The following is a 15,801-nucleotide window of genomic DNA, read 5'->3' as shown; positions in this document are numbered from 1 at the left end:
CTGACAAAATAGATTTCATAGTGAAACTGATTAGAAGAGATAAAAAGGGACAGTTCATTCTGATCAAGGGAACGGTAAGAAACAAGGCATTAGTGTCTTAAACGTACGTGTATCAAATTCCACTGTATCCAATTTAATGAAAAATTTGTACTATTGGATTTAAAGATGCAGTTTAACATCAATCAAGTACTGGTAGGTAACTACAATACTTCATTTTCTACAATCACCTGAACAGGTCATCTGCACAAATATTAAAAAGAAAAACATGAGAAAGAATTGATATCATACATCAAATGGAGTTAATATATGTCTATGGAATATTCTAAATAAAACAAAACAATGAATGTTCTACTTATCAGCACATGTAAGATGGAGGCTTTCCTAAACTAGACAAAATCCACTGGTATAAAAATAATCTTAGCAGATCCAAAATGACTGAAATCACTCCTTTTATCCTACCTGACCACAATGCAATAAAACTTCAGATTGATAGCAAAGGGATCTCTAATAAGTATACAAACTCATAGAAATTAAACAAGTGATTACTGAATGATGAGAGGTTCTAAGAATAAATCTAGAAAAAATAAAAAATAATTCCTGAAAATAATGAAATGAAAACAGAGGACTACAAAACCTCTTGGACACATTGAAAACAGTCCTTAGAAGAAACTGTATAGCTCTAAGTGGAGAACGAATAACCCAAGAGCATCCAGTGAACTGAAAAGCTCTGGGCATGACTTCATGGATAACTACTGTGGACTGCTAGGATCCAGGAAGCTTCTCTCTGCTGGTATCTACCACTTTCCATCCCACCAAACCCCAAGCTTACTGTGCAATATGTATGTAGACTTAATACTGGTGATGAGATCATAGTCCTTCAATTGTACTGAGCACAAATAAATGACTTAAATCCTTTTTTCCCCTTTCACCCCTGTGTAACATTTTCCAAAAAGCTTGTGTGTTTGTCTCCCTGTTATTTCTATATGAATTTCTGCTCGAAAAGGGAAGAAATGTATATCCTGCCCTTCTTTTTCTGTCATCCTTACTTCTACATTCATGTTATACCATTAAGATTTTAGATAATTATACTTCAGCAATACTCTGGATTTTATACTTTGCATTCCTCCTTATTTTATGCTTTGCCACTCAGTCAGAGAATGCATTATTTTATCTTTTCATACTACAAATCAGTATGTGCTTAATAAATATTATTGTTTGACTGTAAGCATAAAAGTATCTTAATGTAGTAAATGTTTAAAATTAAATTTGAAAAACTAGTTGAAAAATTCATTCCTTAAAGAGGAATTCTGAGTTTGAGTTTTGGATGATCTTATATGAGATGTGTTTAAAGTGATAAATGAGACAATATTTTCCTTGTTTGGACTTTATATTTAATGCTGGACAATGTTGTATAAAAATTAAGGGAAATGTTAGAGAACTTAGCATTAAACTTCAGAACCTTAGAATTAAATATACAGATACATTATATTTTTTACCCTGTCTAATTTCAAAGAAGACAATAATCTTGATATTATGGTAACTCTGATCTATATAAGAACTCTAATAAAATAGTTTTAGTTTAATTATAAAATTTTACTTAACTATCATCTTTGAAAACATTGTGTAGCCCGAGTTAATGACTAATGCTAAAATAAATGCCCATGAATTGAATTGTGTTCATGGGAACTTTAAAACTTGTAATTCATGATATATGGGAATATGAATTTTAATTAAGTGACACATGAGGGAATCAAATTTACACATTAGAGAGATACTAGTTTGCCTTTGGCTATTATGGCAGTGTCCACAATTTCCAAGTTATGGAATCAACATAGGTGTTATCAACAGAAAAATACATGAAGAAAATATGATATATGAGATTTTATTTAGTCTTAAAAAATAAACACTATATTGTTTAGAGAAAATGAATGAACTAGAGATTATTTTGTTTATTAAATAGAATCAGCCAAAACTGAATGTATTTTCTCTCATTGGGGAACCTAGACAATGTGTAGCCCCACAGATCTTGTTTGTGAAAATGAACATAGAAGTGAACCTGTCTAGAGAAATGGATGGAACTAAGAGCAGTGGGGAGAAAAAAGAATGTACGGAAGAAGAATATGGTTAAAGTATATTATATGCTCATATGAAACTACATTTATTATACCCAGTACTATGAACAATGAATATATTCCAAAACGGAAAATAATTTATGAGCATTCATCTTGTCTTTTATCTTTTTAAGCATAAAACAAAGGAAATGCCCAATAAAGATAGAATATATATGAGATGTCTCCTAAGTCTATAGAAATTTGCATGATTATATTTGAAAATATCATAGTCATTTTATATTTAAAGCACAAAATTAATAACATCTGAACATAATTAGTAGCAGCATGTAAAATTTCAGAGTCAGGATTATTAAAGGAACAAAACATCTAAAAATTATCCTTCTTTGTGGAGATGATAGTAATAGTGTGAGGACCACAGATATTACCCATTTCTAGATTACTAGGTACAACACTTACCCTCAGACCACTGCCTAGTTCAATAAACTAATGAGTCAGGTAATCAGGGAAGAACATTGTAAATGTAGGTTATTAGTACTTTTCAACATTAAATTAGGAAAATGATTATTACTACAAATATTTCTAAATTTGAAATATTTTAGAAATGTTCCACTTCTGTAGATAGGAATAATTTATTTCTTAATTTTCTTGAGTAAGGTATCTTTTAGAAATTTTAAAATTTTGCCACCATTTCAGTGATTGTCTGAAATGATAACAGATTATCAAAATAACTGATAGGAAACACTGATACAGAGATCTTGGTATGCAGCCTAGATAAGCAGTATTCTCTTTCTTGTGTATTTTCAGACAAGTAGATAACTGTGCAGCAGTTGTTACAACAATATTAGAGCCAGTAATCAAATAGGTGATACTAATATCATTATTATTCCTTTGATTTGTTTTTGAAGTATCAGGTGGCCAAGTTCCACTGTAGCTCTGCCACTGGGAAAACCATAATCACTGCAGGGGTCGATGGGAATTTATTGGTAAAGTTATTAGATCGTAAGTCAGTAGAGATACAGCCACTAAGGTACGCAAATGATGAAAGCTCGTATGTCTTAGAAATGTGTACCATTTGCAATATTTACTGTGACCTCTTTGTCCCCAAGTACGTTGCCCAAGGGACAATATTACTGGTGTTTATAGTTAGGAAGACACTTAAGCAATAAGCTGAAAATACAGCTGAAAGATGGACATAGTTTGGTGACTAGTATTCCAAGGAGCAGGCTGGCATTTTGGAAAACGTTTCCTATGTAGTGGAAATTTAAGTCACTTTTCTTAACTCAAAGCTGTCTCGTCTTTAAGAGCATCTGTTTTTAGTCTTTCTGTGCGGTTGTTAGAAACTCTATTCCTATAATGGTAACCTCCTTGTGGGATTGGGTTGTCTATTTCTATTTAGATTCCTAGCTCTTCTGTAGAAGAGTCCACATGAGAATATCTCTGCTGGAGTTATCCCTTTGATAACCTTGACCTAGATTTAAAGAATCACTCCTATAACCTTTTCTTTTACTTACTGGAGTCATTAAGGTAACTGGCTTTTGCGGATTACAGAGACCACAACAAAAATGAAATAGGAGGCATGTTTTTTAAAAATCACTTGATTATTAAACATGTTCTTGTTAAACTGAGATACAGTTGAAGTTGTTGTAATATTTGAATTGCCTAATATAGTTTAACTATAGCCTTTGATGTGTCAGTAATACTTTAGGGTCTTTTATTATGTGCACAATTCTGGTCTGATGATGAAGAGCCCTGAGACAGCAATAAAAATCTATAGTTTAAAGTTTTATTTCCTTTTAGAAGTTGTCAAAAAGATCATATATGAAAAGAATATGAAGGCCAAATTGAGAGACCAAGATATGGTTCAGCTCTTGAAGTTGCTTATCACATGCCTAAGAGCTGAAATACTAATTATAAAATATGGTAAAGGGACTGCTTGAGCCTGGATGCTATGGGACTGATATCCATGTTTTGCTGGTGATACTTCCATTTCTGGAGGTAAGTGTGCCATCTGACTTTCTGGGGAGCCATGGATCCATTTAATATTATCAAATTAATTACATTATTTTTATTTATTGCAAATATTTGAACTTTGATGGAATAGAATAAATTGATCATGTTTAAATTTACTACTAAACGGCTAAAACAAACATTGACATGGTTATTATATATTATTATATGGACATGTTCCCTATTATTTTACACTATTTTCGTTTTTGTGATTGCTTATACAAAATCTGACTTGGAAGCATTAAGAATGAATGCCAGTAAGATCTGAAACATTTTTTGTATAATGTAGAAGTCCTGTATATTGCTTCCTTGAGGCCCTGGCCTACCATTAGTTTATTACAGTAACTTTGAGGTGCAGAAAGTTATCAATTCAATATATACAAGAAGCTACAGGGTGAATTGACAATATTATATATATTCTATTTTGCAAAATAGTGTTCCCTCTACTTCATCTGTAGTATTCAAGAATTTTGAAGTCCTTGAGTTAGTGATAGGAGAAGTTGGTGTTAGTCTGTATTTAAGGTTTATGAAGAACTTTATGACAGCAATCTATTTTAAATAGTGTAGGGGGAGTAAAAAGAAAATATTTGAACACCTAACATATGACTTATGTGTGTGCCCTACAAAGAAAATTTTACTACTTACTAAAACTTCTTACAAAGCATACATTTGACAATTGTAACACTTCTTATAGTTATCTTTCTCACTTTATTTCTTCAGAGTTTTAGTGTAATTCAGAACTTTCAGTAAAAAATGAGAGGACTTGATTGAAACTTCCCATTTATCTTATATGGGATTCTCCCCTCTGCCCCCTGCCCTTTGTGTGTGTGTGTGTGTGTGTGTGTGTGTGTGTGTGTGTGTGTGTGTATGAGTGAGTTTGTGTGTGTGTCTGTGTGTGTGATTGTAGCTCAACATTCAGTCTCCAGTATCATTCTTCAAGTATCGTCCACTTTCTTTTTGAAATGTGGTATTTAATTGCCTTGAATCTCACCAAATGGTTCAGGTGGCTAGTTTTCAAACCGCAGAGTTCCATCTGTCTCTTCCTCCCAAACACTGGGATTACATCATGACCATTTGCACTCTGCAATTTTATGAGTTTTCTGCAGTCAAACTCTGGTCCTCACCTCAAGCCCTTGACACACTGAGTTTTTGTTTGTTTGTTTTTTGAGACAGGGTTTCTCTGTGTAGCTTTGGAGCCTATCCTGGAAGTCACTCTGGAGACCAGGCTGGCCTAAAACTCACAGAGATTCATCTGCCTCTGCCTCCCGAGTGCTGGGATAAAAGGCATGTGCCACAAACGCCCAGCTGACATACTGAGTTGTAACCTACATAACTTAATGTTTCTAGGAGTCAACGTCTTTATTCTTAAAATAAAATTTTAATGGTATTCACTTCACATGATATGATAAATGATGTACTCACAGGCATAGCAGAAGGAAGAGGATTTTAGAAATTTGTTTGATACTTGATAAATTAAATGATTGCTTCATAATCTAAACTTAGTAATAGAATATATATTGATATGTATATATACATATATATGTGTGTGTAATTTAAAATTAGAATGTTAATCTTTTATAGGAGTGTCACTGAATTTTACTACTGAATTGTTCAATGAAGCAAACAGGAAGCATGAATTAAATTCAGAGGATCATTATCATAATTAAAATATATAATAAATGTCATTCATATTGATCACTAGCTATTAACCTGGAACAAATTATATAGATTGTGATTGCTTTTAGTTTCAGAAGCAGTAATGCTGAACTTGGATTTGACTTCTGTGTTTACTACTTATGAGAATTTGCATCATCTTTTGCCACCTCTTTAAGCCTTATTTTTAAACCTCTAAAATGAAAAAAAAAATCATTGTAAAACCTTCAATTTCAGAGGCATAGTAGAAACTCACCAAATATTAGCAATATGTAATAATGATATTCATAATGCAGTTTTATAAAGTAAATGTTTGTATGGAAAAGATGTTTCTGATAAGTAGTCCTTGGTGATTGATTTTTTTCTCAAGGCCCTTCAACTAGGACATTGTAAATGTTTAATAAATACATGGCATGAGTACATGCAAAATTAAACATTTTCCCCGTTTGCATATGGAATGGTAAGTGAAGCTTAAGATTCTGCTATCAATTGTGCAAAATCCAGAACATTTGAGATGTTCAAGAAGTCTTGAATGTTTTTAATGTTCCTTTTATTTTGTTTTAAAAAATGATGCAAAAATGATGAAGTGTGAGACATAGAATGACAAAATAGCAAGCCAAGAATAAGCTAAATAAATTATCGAATACCTGTTAGCTGCTATACTCCAATAGTCAAGGATTTCTCAAGATTTAATTACATAATATTCTTAGGAATATGCACACACTTAGTTGTGAAGAAGAGCTCCCAAAATTTCCAAGGAGCAAGTACTAGGGCAGAGAGCAAGAGTTGAATTAATGAATAACAACGCTGTCTTGAGTTCAATAAGACTGAAACTATGGTCAGACTTCGTTTACTACTGGGTTCTGTAAAAATGAATAAAGACAATAGGTGTCAAGAAGATATGAGAAAAGAGGAAAAAGATGTTCACAAGACTACATGATGACTCATTAAAAGTAATTGTTTTGCAGATTCTCCATCTCAGAATTTTGTATATTCTCCAGATCATAAAAATGGTGAATCAAAACAACATAACTGAGTTCATTCTTTTGGGAATTACAATGAATCCAGAACTGAGGAAAATTTTGGCTGTTTTATTTCTAATTATGTACATGGCCACAGTGTTGGGAAATCTACTCATTGTGGTAACCATAACAAGAAGCCCTAGTCTGAGGTCACCCATGTACTTCTTCCTTTTATCTCTGTCACTCATGGATGTCACTTACTCTTCTGTTATTGCTCCAAAATTGATTATAGATTCCCTTTCTGAAAGGACTGTTGTCTCATTTGAAGGTTGCATGACCCAGTTATTTGCAGAACATTTCTTTGGAGGTGTGGGCATCATTCTTCTTATTGTAATGGCCTATGACCGCTATGTGGCCATCTGTAAGCCATTGCACTATATGACCATCATGAGTCCTCGGGTGTGCTGCCTGATGGTAGGAGGGGCATGGGTGGGAGGATCCATGCATGCAACCATTCAGCTTGTCTTTATGTATCAAATACCATTCTGTGGCCCCAATGTCATTGACCATTTTATGTGTGACTTGTTTCCATTGTTGAAACTGGCCTGCATGGACACATATATCTTGGGTCTCTTAGTGATTCTCAACAGTGGGGTAATGTGTGTGTCCATTTTTCTTATTCTCATTTCTTCCTACATGGTAATCCTCTGTTCCCTCAAGTCTTACAGCTCAGAAGGGAGACGCAAAGCCCTATCCACATGTGGCTCACACTTCACAGTGGTTGTGTTGTTCTTTGTTCCATGTATTTTCTTATATATGAGGCCTGTGGTGTCATTTCCAATAGACAAAGTAATGGCTGTGTCATTTACTGTTGTTGAGCCAATGTTAAATCCCTTGATCTACACCTTGAGAAATGCAGAGGTGAAAAATGCTTTGAAAAATGTGTGCATAAAATGGGGGACAAGGGCTGCCACTACCTCTTAAGACATGAAGAAATATTTCCTGCAAAACCAGTGATGACTTACTCTCCCTTTTAATTCCAGGCCCCTGGGGACAAGGGATTCAGGTCCATCTTTTGAATTTAAAAAGTCAGATAATGGTATTTTGGCCACTGTCTAGTTTCCAGGATACTTCACCAAGCCATTTTAGGATATTTATTCTTCATTACAAGGAAACACAAACACACACACACACACACACACACACACACACACACACACACACACAGACACACACAGAAACAAACCTGCATTTTGAACATATAAAAAAGTATAAAACTTTTCAATTTAATGTTCTAACTTCTTTTCCTCTTCTCTACTGGAATGATCTCTTCTGGAGGTTTTATTTAATCACCATTACTTCCCATGGTTTCTTCAGGTTTCCTGTGAATTCCTACTTAAAAAAAAAAAATGAAGTATTTCTTGGCTTTCTTAGGCATTGTCATTGTTTACTATTTACTTCTATACATAAGTTTTATCCTTAAAATTCATAATAAAAATACTCATTAGAGTATCTCTTGGATTTTATACTCTTCACTCTCACAAATTGTAATCTTTGGAACCAAATGGGCTACATTCCACCCCTGCTTGTTGGAATCCCATCAATGAAAACATTTCTAGTTGTGAAGTACATTCTCATGAACACTAGTGATGGAATTTAAGTCTAAAATGACTTAAAGCCCTACATGTTCACCAAAAAAAAGAAGACACAATTAAAAGGCACAATACATATAAACACTTTAGGAAACAAAATATCCCAATTTGCATGTTGCTAAGTATCCTTTCAGGAAACATTTTCAGATTATTAGTGTGTTATTTTAATAAAGAGGCCAACACTATACCCAAATTCTCAACTATCTCTTGCTTTTTTTAGAGAGAGCAAAACCAAAGAGATGCTTCCTAGGTGACTGGAGATATTTTAAAATATTGTGTCCTTACCTTGAAGTTATCAGGTCTTCTTTACAGAACTCTACATCATTTGGTTGTAGCAGAATGTATTTTTTGTTATATTCAAGATGTGGACTTCCATAAACAAGGGTGTTCATTTCCTTTAAGATTCTACTATGATAATATCATAGAAACATATTTGGCATTTAACACTTCAGTGACAGGATATATGGTAATCGTAAGGCCCAGATAATTTAGGATAACATTTCCTTAAAGCAAATACATATGATAATGTGACAAGAATTGCAGGATCAGTATGGAATTAAAATATTTAAATTATAACATTTACTTGTAAAATGTATTTGGTCAATGGGCATTTTAACCCCAATGAACATCAAATATCTTGCGGAAACACAGTGTTCATTTTCAGTTACACATCACAGAGTATGTGCAAAGCTTGATGTTTCAGAGGTTCTTCTAGGTGTTGTATATAAAATAGTGGAGGAAAGAATGTTTTGTTATGGTTTGTATTCGTATTTTAAGATAGGAGACAATTCAGAATAATTTTAAGTTAAAACCTTGCAGAGAGTTGTTGCTTCTCACCAAATGTCTTTGAAGTAGTATATAGCTGTGAGAAAGGGCTTTCAGGGTGATTTCTATATTAAGACAAGAATGATGCAGTATAATTTTCTAAAAGCAAATCTATGTAAGTAATATGGTAGGCAAAATGCAGAAGGTTATTAGAAACAAGTCTGAAATGTACAAGAAAGAAATAGCAATACTGGCAATTTGTTACATTGATCAAGGCCAAGGTGAGGTTAGAAACATAGCAGAATCCTGGTTAGAATACTCTCTTATTTTTAGATGGTTAACTTCAAGTACAATATAGACATCAAATTGGATATTTCCACTATAATTAAAAATAAAATGTTTCATGGACAGCTGAATAGCTTTAGAAATTACTATAAAAACATTTAGAGATTGCTTACATTTAGTCTTTAACATTTTAAAAAGGGGGATATGTTTCCTGCTTAATAACAATATTTTATATTTCATCACATAGGTGAGCTGTGCTGATCATTCCTATTGAAATTATGACATGTCTTTTGTTAATATAATTTCCAAAATTTCTTCTCTTCTATGTTCTGTATACCCACAGAATTAATTCACACTGGACCTACTTTAAATAATTACTTAACAGCTGAACACCTTACTTTTTCGATTCTAATTGACTTCTAGGACAAACCTTATTTAGTGGCAAAATATAAGAATTACTAATATTGATAATTACTGAGAAAATCCATATTAAAATTTACAGCATCAGCATGATACATGCTTTCAAAAAATATACAATGTAATAGTACAAAACCAATCTCTTAAGGTCACCATCCACCCATCTAAGTGCCATTTCCTACTTGCTACTCTGACTTACTTATCTGTGTCCCAACGGAAAGCCAATAAAATTCATTTTCCTGGGTAGTGCTCCTCTATCGCTTCTTCAAAGTCCTTATCTTGTTGAATTCGTCATCAACACATATCCCAAATGATACCACTTTCAATCCCTTTCCAGCTGTTACCTCTTGTCAAATCAACATCATATTTTACCTGGGTGATTGTGATTACTTCCAAAACAGAGTCCCTGCTTCAATAGTAATATTCTCTGAGTTTAATATAAGGTCCTCAATACAGAACACATGGATAGATATCTTTCAAGTTCATAAATTTCATCAGACTGCATATCCTTGCTTCTTAGGGTAAGAGCCATAACACATTTATGTGATTATCTTTCTGAACTCTGTTAAATTAACCCTTCAGTGACTTCTCCAGTAACTATGCTTATTTGTGGTCCTCTTGCATTCAAGTCATTATCTTCTTATATGCATTTCACATAAGCTACTCTATCTGGAATACTTGTCCACTTCTATTTTTATGACTATTTGTATTCACTGCAAGTTATATAATAGGAAAAACTGACACATTGGATGTTATGTGTCATACCTGAACATGTAGTTTGCTCTCCTTGATTTTATACCCTATGTTTGTGTGAGATTTCTCCAAGTTCTCCTTCAGTGTGTCTCCTGAGGTGTCACAACCAGGAACATATACATATAGACTTCACCCTAGTATTTTTCACATGGGAGTTGCCTCCAACATAAAACCCTGTAATGTACTCATGTTCCAAAACATTTTGACTAATGTATGTATCAAATTATATGAGTAGTTTTGCTAAGACTTCTAGACCAAGGAGAGGTGTCTGGCAAAATCATTACTTCCAAATAAGTTTCTTTTTAATACTGCACTAGACTGATGACTGCATTGATATCAACATGTCTATTCTAGATGACATAGGTCATGGTAACCTTTCCAGGCTATGATAATTTTGGACATTGTCTCTATTTGGAAGATCAATTGAGCCATTACTTATTTCTGCTTTGACTACAATACCATTCCTTAAAACACCATATGTAGTGTCTTATCATTTTTATTGATATAATAAAGCACCATGACAGAAAGCAACTTTGAGAAGAGAAGGTTTATTTCACCTTACAGGATTCAGTCCATCACCAGGAGAAGGCAGGGCAGGTACTCAAGTGTGGAGAGCTGTGATGCGATGTGCCGTGCCTTAAAGATGGCGCCAGTTTCCGCCTTCCACCATCCCGAGGGTGAGCGCTCTCTGGAATAAACAACTCCTTATTTGGCTTGGTCTAAGATTCAAACTTGCATCAGCAAATGTGAGCCTATCTGCCTTAGCCACGTGGTGTTCTGGGGTTGGCTGGCAAGAGTGCTTTTAAGCTGTGGGCTGGCTTTCCCCGGGGTCAGAAGATTGCTCAAGGTTCCTGAGTAAACTGCTTAAGGAAGAGTCTCAGCATTGCGTCTTCCTTGCTGGTCAAGGCAGTCTCAACAAGTGGTGGCCCATACCGGGAATTCCTCCTCTAAAGAGACTCAGAACCTTCTGCAGCCAGGGCAGTGCACTGGTAAGTCCCAAGTAAGAGGGATAAAATTAAGGGCCCGTGAAGAGGGCGGGAATCTATGGACCGCGACTAGAGCGGTGATAAAGTTTTCCTTTCTCTGTAGATAACTAAATATGGGTGCTTCGATCTTGCACCCAATTTTTTTGGCCCTAAATGAGTTGCTTTGCTCGAATGGCTTAAAACTAAAATGAAGCACCCTAGATAATTTTTTAGAGCAGGTGGACATAATAGCACCCTGGTTTGCAAACAATGGACAGCTTACAGTCCCTTCATGGGAAAAATTGGGAAGGGACCTAGATTTTGCTTGGGAACAGGGGACGCTGAAGCCAGGTGTCCGTTCTATCTGGAGATTAGTGAGAGGCTGCCTGGAGGACAAGAGATGCAGTGAGGCAGTTGAACAGGGACAGGCCGCTCTTGACTCCCTTCAGGAGGAGCGATCCGAGAAAGCTAACAGTGAGAAAATCTACCTGACTCTTAAGGAATTGGAGGAGACAGAGTCCTCCAGTTCCGAAGGGGACACAGACGATGAAGAGGAATTCTAAGCAATGATAAAGCAGCTAGAGAGAACCAAAGTAAAAAGGTTAAAAGGGAAACCGGAGAAGCCCGAGTTCAAAAGGTCCCTCGCACTGGAAAAATGAAAGGGAAACCCCAGCCGAAACCCCGTCTACGCCGCCTCCTTACAATATGACAGAAGGAGATGGTGGAGGCAGTGGTGAAGGAGCCTCACACTGCCCTCAGGTCTGGCGGGAAGTTCGCTCAGAGTTGCACCTCACTTGCCCGGCATTCTTGGACTCACAGGGGCAGAGGTATCACAAGCCTTTAGACTTTAAAAACTATCAAGGCCCTAGCAGAGTCGGTGAGGACTTATGGCATTACTGCATCCTTCACTGTGGCTCTGGTTGAGTCCCTTGCCAGGCTTTGTATGACGCCCACCTACTGGACCAACTTAGTCCGTGTCTGTCTCAGCCCAGGACAGTACCTGGAATGGAAGGCATTCCTTAGTGAGTTTGCAAACGAGTGGCAGCCTGGGAAAAAGATATGCTGCTCGGCCAAGGGTGTTTTGTTAATCAACAAACGGGATACCCAATTCAGTTGTATGATCCCATGCCTTTTTACCACCAATCGAAGTTTAAAAGATTATCTCAGTTTCTATTACAGAATTGGCCATCCGAGTTTGGAGACACCATGAGAGAACTCAGGATGGCTATTGTGCATGTGAATTCCACCCAAATAGACCTATCCCTTGTGAGCAGCCTGACTTCCTGGTTGAACTCCGCCATGGATCATTTGAAAGAGTGGGCGGGCATGGGAGCATTAGCAGGCCTCTTGATTATGGTCTCCCTGGTCTGCCTGTGGTGTATATGCAGGATTAGGGCTACGCAAACGTGTGATGCAGCTATGATTATTCAAGCCTTTACTGCCATAGAGGCAGGGCAGTCCCCCCAGGCCTGGTTGGCCACTATTAAGAACTAAAATGCTCTCTTAAGCAGGGTTCGAGACTAAGCACTGCACGAGGGTTTGCTTGTATGTGGCTAGGCTGCCCTCGGAAGACAAGCCCGATTGCATGAAGGTTGTACCCAAGATCCTTCCCCTGGGAAATAGGTACGGGATGGGTTTGGGTCACCGCAGGCGTAGAGTTTGTGGGTGTCACCAATACATTATCCCATGTTGGTACACCGGGGATTGGGCCTCTATCTTCACCCGCTCTGTTTTTTAATAAAGAAGGGAGAACTGTGGATAGATGTGATGCTCCATGCCTTAAAGATGGCGCCAGTTTCCACCTTCCACCATCCCGAGGGTGAGCGCTCTCTGGAATAAACAACTCCTTATTTGGCTTGGTCTAAGATTCAAACTTGCATCAGCAAATGCAAGCCAATCCTCCTTAGCCACGTGGCATTCTGGGGTTGGCTGGCAAGAGTGCTTTTAAGCTGTGGGCTGGCTTTCCCCGGGGTCAGAAGATTGTTCAAGGTTCCTGACTAAACTGCTTAAGGAAGAGTCTCAGTGTTGCGTCTTCCTTGCTGGTCGAGGCAGTCGCGATACTCAAGGCAGGAACCCACAAGAAGGAACTGAAGCAGAGTCCCTGGAGGTGTTCTTATTATTGACTCACTCCTCCTGGATTCCTCAATTTGTTTTGTTATACCCACCAGGAACACCTGCCCAGGGAAAGCATCATTTGAGGTAGGTTGGATACTTTTACATTAATCATCAATTAAGACAATGCTCTAAAGGCTAATATTCTGGGGTGTATTGTTTTTTCAGCTGAAGTTTTATCTTCTCAGATGACTCTAAATTGTGTCAAGTTGATGAAAAATATACTTAAGACCTAAGCCTGCTGATTGGTTTCTTCTCTGTTGCATGACCCTCCTGCTGTCACCAAGTAAGGCAATTTCAATGTTTCCATGTTTTCCATCTTGATTATTGCACAGTTCTCCAGCAGTGACCGGGATTGCCCCCTTCAAATTCAGCCAAGTTCATTCTTCACATCTGAGCCCCAATATCCTCTTAGTGTCTTCTCTTCCTTCTATTGATTATGGAATATTGAACACAGTAGCATTTTTCTTTAGACACTATGATGAGGTTAACAGTTTGAACAACTTAGGCTTTTGATTCTTTTGTTTAGTCTGCATAAAGGGATTCATCTTCTTTGCTGGTAGCATTATGTGGAAGGCAGGGTGATGGGTGATGTCAAAAGATTACATAGTGTATGAATATTCTAAATATGGTCTGGAAAATTGCAAAAAAAAAAAGACATTATGAAAGGATGAATAGTTCTAAACTTAAAAAATTCCAAGTAATCATTTTGAGAAAACTAACTCTCTCTCTCTCTCTCTCTCTCTCTCTCTCTCTCTCTCTCTCTCTCTGTTGTGTGTGTGTGTGTGTGTGTGTGTGTGTGTGTGTGTGTGTGTGTGTGTCCTGCAGCTTTGCACATACTAGTCATCTGATTGTTGTCTATGATATTTAACCAGGAAGTGTTTTTGAGAGTCATGAGAAGTCAGAGATTATCATAAACACATGACACAGAATCATGACTAATAATCTATCGTAAACTGCATAAAATAAATGAAAGAGGCTTAATGTCAATACTGACAGGATTTGTATAGAAAAAATACAGGACTTGTCAGCTTGGGAAGATCTAATTAGACTGCATGCTTCAGCTGCTTGGCGTTTTGTAGACAAGCTGGATGGACTGCAAGCTGCCAAATCTGAGGGCTTGTTTTATCTTGTTGAAAGTGAAATTTTCCTTTGGTCAATGTGACAGTACCAGAGGCTGAACAAAGGGTCTCAATTATGCATTCTACTACTAAATCCCTAGAGGCAAGAAAAACATAAACTTTCTCTTGGCAAAACAAGCCATCCTGAGTGTGTTGACATCACTGTGGTAGTCCAACCTTCAACCAATGGGAGAGGGAGTGTTTCAGACCTGCATGCACCCAGCATGAGAGCCATTGGAGTATAGGATCTGCTTGCACACACCAGAAAGAAACCTTGGAACCATACCCACCAGGAGAGGAAGAGACCCCACCTGCAGTCACTGGAAGAAGGTAAAGGAAAACAATAATATAAGAACTAATTCAACAACAGAAAAACCAATATAATGTCACCAGAGTCTAGAGACTCTAAACTAGCAAGAACTGAGCATCCCAATACAGATGAAGCACAAGAGAATGACCTTAAAAACAACTTTATGAAGATGATAGAGAACCTAAAAGAGGAAATGAGAAAGTCCCTTAAATAAATGGAAGAAAAAAATTCAAGAAATGGAGGAAAAGATAAACCAAAAAAAAAAAAATCCAAGTAATAAACAAATCTCTTAAAGAAAGCAAGAAAAGCCAAGAAAAAGGATCAAACAAATGAAGAGAACACTTCAAACAGTTCAAGGCTTGAAAGCTAAAATAGAGATAATAAAAAACACAGTGCAGGGGAATCGTAGAATTAGAAAAACTGGGTAAATGATGAGGAATTACAGATGCAAGCATAACCAACAGAATACAAGACATGGAAGAGAGTATCTCAGACGTTGGATATACAATAGGAGAAATAGATACATCCAACCAAAGAAAATCTAAAATCCAGCAAATCCCTAATACAAAATATCCAGGAAATATGGGACACCATGCAAAGGACAAACCTAAGAATAATAGGTATAGAAGAAGATGAATAAACCCACCTCAAAGGGGCAGAAAACATATTCAACAAAATCATAGAAGAAAGCTTTCCCAACATAAACAAAGACATGACAATGAAAGTA

The 15,801-nt window shown here is 36.5% G+C and overlaps 1 protein-coding gene across 1 annotated transcript; it reads left to right on the top strand.

The window, feature by feature from the left end:
* The first annotated feature begins 6,742 nt into the window (after window positions 1-6,742).
* On the top strand, window positions 6,743-7,678 carry LOC100771301 (olfactory receptor 4C6-like). Its single transcript, XM_027420918.1, has one exon. It carries the CDS (start codon window positions 6,743-6,745, stop codon window positions 7,676-7,678), a length of 936 nt encoding a protein of 311 aa, XP_027276719.1.
* The last annotated feature ends 8,123 nt before the right edge of the window (window positions 7,679-15,801 follow it).

This window comes from Cricetulus griseus, chromosome 6, assembly GCF_003668045.3.
Source record: "Cricetulus griseus strain 17A/GY chromosome 6, alternate assembly CriGri-PICRH-1.0, whole genome shotgun sequence".
NCBI classification, from domain to species: Eukaryota; Metazoa; Chordata; class Mammalia; order Rodentia; family Cricetidae; genus Cricetulus; species Cricetulus griseus.
This window is presented reverse-complemented; position numbering and strand designations above follow the sequence as displayed.